This window comes from Sceloporus undulatus, chromosome 7 (genome assembly GCF_019175285.1).
Source record: "Sceloporus undulatus isolate JIND9_A2432 ecotype Alabama chromosome 7, SceUnd_v1.1, whole genome shotgun sequence".
Lineage (NCBI taxonomy): Eukaryota > Metazoa > Chordata > Lepidosauria > Squamata > Phrynosomatidae > Sceloporus > Sceloporus undulatus.
Window position 1 is genome coordinate 4,842,893 of NC_056528.1, and position 3,581 is coordinate 4,846,473.

Consider the following 3,581-nt stretch of genomic DNA (forward strand, 5'->3'; position numbering starts at 1 on the left):
TAGAATAAAGCTGAGTTTGAACAAATAAATCACATCAAGCGGGAAATTGGTCACAGACTCTCCTCCATTGCAGGAAGGGAAGGATTGCTGATATTCTATTTTAAGCCAGTCCTACCATTAGTTAGAATGAAGCGGGCGCCTCGGCCATTGACTTTGGAGTGCCATGAAAGGCCAGCAAGCTGTGATTCATTTTCTTGTTGTATTTGTGCTGTCTGGGAAAGAGGGAGAGAGTCCATCTTTTGACTCAGGTGTCTAATAACTCGACTGCCTTTGGGTCTTTGCAGCTTAATATATGTGTGGGGTGGGATTGATCCCATTCAATGGCAGCTGATGGCCCCAATATCAATGGGGTGGTGGGTTCCCTTTGGGTTTTGCTACAAACCCTGCACGGTCCTGACCCTTTACCTCCAAATACAGTCAGCCCTCCATATCCACAATTTTTTTAACCATGGATTTAAGCATCCACGGTTTGGAACTGTCCAAAGAGGAAACCTTGATTTTGCCATCTTATATAAGGGAAACCATTTTACTATGCCGTTGTATTTAATAGGACCTGTGGATTTTGGCATCCACAGGGGATCCTGGAACCAAACCCCAGCAGATACCAAGGGCCCTCTGTAGTTTGGGCATCTTGGGTGGCTGCTTTAAAGTTTGGACTAAACCCCAGAGCAGATCTACCGCTCCTCTGAGCTTCAGCCACCCTAGTGCCATTTGCTACACAACCCTTGGGCCAGATTTGGTTGAAACGGTAGAGTTATATTGCCAATAGTGGGCAGAACCTGCTTTTGACAGGAAAGTGTTGCTTTTGGCATGCAAAGAAAATATGGGGCCCGAATAGACAGGCCAAAATAAAGCTGCTTCAGAACACTTTGGAGGTATGCTGTTTAAATGATGCATGTGCCGGAAGAGTCTGGAAGCTGCGCCAAAGGTGCGCTCAGTCCTTTGGACTGGGGCATGGCTTTGGCGCGGCTTCCGGACCCTTAGGACGCATGCATCATTTGAACAGCATACCTCCAAAGTGACCCGAAGCAGCTTTATTTTGGTCTTTCTGTTCAGTCCCACGTGTCTGGATTTAACCCCAAGCATTAGTTTCCTATACCAAAGACCAGGCCTTTGCAGCTCTGGACAAAGCTAAAGAAATTAATGGGGTCCCCGCCACCCCGGTTTTTATTTTTGAATTAGGTATGGCTACTGGAGATGAATTCCAATCCTGCGTTGCACACCAACTGTAATGCTTTGAAGGGCATCATTCCCACGGTGGTGAATGAGACCTTGGGTAAGTATAGAAAGAGTCGATGAGAGTTTTAGTTGGATTTGGAACCTGGGAATCAGCAAACATCTGCATGAATGAAATTGTTGGGTGGATAGGGCTCCACAAAGCTGAATATTTGTCAGGCATGCTTAGGGCCTGAACAGACAGGCCAAAATAAAGCTGCTTCGGGTCACTTTGGAGGTATGCTGTTTAAATGACACACGCATCTTAAGAGGCCAGAAGTTGTGCTCTAGTCCATAGGACTGGAGCATGGCTTTGGCGCAGCTTCTGGCCTCTTAGGACGCATGCATCATTTAAACAGCATACCGCCAAAGTGACCCGAAGCAGCTTTATTTTGGCCTAATATTGGTAAATATCCAGGCATAGCCATATTGGCCATATAGGAAATCCATTGAAAAATCCACCAAACAGCGGTATCTTTATTGACCAACTCAAATGCACAATATGCCATATTCGTATAGTAATTTGCTATATTCATATAGTAACAAATGAAACATCACTGTTCAGAGAACATTAGTAAGGTATGGAACAGAGTGTGTCTTGCCAAAGACCTGAGATGTGTTGCCAGGTGCCTAGGATATGTCCAGTGTAGTCAAGTGTCTCGCTTTGAGCAAGTGAGGGGTCATCTTTGATGACTTCTCCTGTTGGCACCTAGTTATTATTTGCCATCAGGGCAGGTCCAGCGCATGGTGACCCTATGAAGTAGAGGCCTCCAAGGGTCATCAGCCATGGCTCCCTTGATTGAATCAATCCATCTGTAAATGTGGTCTTTGGGTTACCATAAGTGAAAGCCAAGTTGAAGGGTGCATGTGGAATTTAGTAGACTTTAAAGTGTGTGCATCTGTCCATCAGCCTGTATGCATATGTATGTGCATGTGTCTATCTGTATGTATAAGGAGCTTATTGCTTGGGCAAATAAGCTGTCTTACCGTTTCCGGCTTCAGTTCAGGATCCGGGATGCCCTTGGATGTTATCATAACTAAATCGCTATCTAACCGAGATGCTGCCACCTTGATGTATCCCAAGCTGAAGCCTCACTCAGCCAATTTTTGAAGTTGGAAGATCTCTGAGTTTGAATAAGTGATGGCTGAGCCAGGCTTCGACCCAGGATGCATCCAGGCCGCAGCGTCCCAGCTAGATCAGTGGCGATTTAGCTTAGATAACATCCAGAATTGAAGCCAGAAGAGGTAAGCCAACTTATTTGCTCCTAAGTGTGTGCGTGTGGTCAGTGTGTTAACTTGGCTCTTAGTGTGTTTTTTCTCAGTGTGCGTTTGTGTGTGTGCCTTGTCATGGTTATGTCTGGTTTTGCCCTGATCATGGACATGTTTTCTAGACCTAGTGATTGAGATCTTCACCAAGATCCAAAAGAAGCAGAGCATCCTTCCGCTGGAGACCCAGGGCCACTTTGTGCTGCTCTACAGTGGGGCGGCCTCGGACATTGGACTCTCGCGGGCGTCCAAGAGCAGGACTTCCCTTCATTCTTTCCAGAACCATCGGCCCCAACCTGAGATCAGTACCAGTACCAGCGCCAGTAATTCCACCAACACCACCAGCAGCTGCAGCGGTAGCCACTTGACAGAGAAGCAGCCGCCCAAAGCTTTGGAGAAGGTGCCCAAAGGAGAAGCCAAGGGGGAGACAGCTGGCCCTCCTGAAGGACTCTCCCTCGCACCCAGCAAAGGGGTCCCCCGAAACCCACTCCCAATGCCCCAGATACAGATCTCCATCGTGCCCAACCTCTCCTGTTGCCCGTCGGTGAGAGCCGTCCTCCGGGGCAACCAAGTCTGCAACAGTGGGAGCCAGTACATCATCCGACATACGCCAGAGGTCCTGGAAAGACCCCTCAAGGCTGAGGAGAGTGACGACAGAGGCAAACTCAACCTGATCCCTATCACTGAAGGCATTTCCAAGGACAGGTCCTACGCCACTTGGTTCCAGCAGACCTTTGGGACCAAACTGGCGCTGGGTCCCAATGGCAATGGTGCCGGGGGTCCCCTGACCAGCTCACAAATGCTCTCCCTCCACCTCCAGTCCAACCTCCCACCCAGCCTTCCCCTCTTCCAGGAGTTCCCCAAGCCTTTCCGCCAGCTCATGGCCCACGCCAAGCCCCCGACGAACAGCCCCAAAGCCATCGCCGCAGCCCCAAGCCGTAGCTGCGACGATGCGCTCGCCGAAGACAAAAAGACCTCCCACCGCGGCTCTTAAACCAAGATCGCTTGTGTATTTGAAAAGCCCTTGTTCTTTTTCCTCTAAAGGACAACAAGAAAAACATAGCCCCTTATCCATGAGGTGTTTCGGTGTTTTTCTTCCC

The 3,581-nt window shown here is 48.8% G+C and overlaps 1 protein-coding gene across 1 annotated transcript in view; it reads left to right on the forward strand.

The window, feature by feature from the left end:
* Nucleotides 1-3,558, forward strand: part of TTLL10 (tubulin tyrosine ligase like 10) — a 166,930-nt gene extending 163,372 nt beyond the window's left edge. Inside the window, 2 exon segments of the mRNA XM_042479848.1 lie at nucleotides 1,183-1,276; nucleotides 2,607-3,558. Of these exon segments, the coding sequence (XP_042335782.1) occupies nucleotides 1,183-1,276; nucleotides 2,607-3,475 (963 nt within the window). The 3' untranslated portion in view covers nucleotides 3,476-3,558.
* Nucleotides 3,559-3,581: the final 23 nt, after the last annotated feature.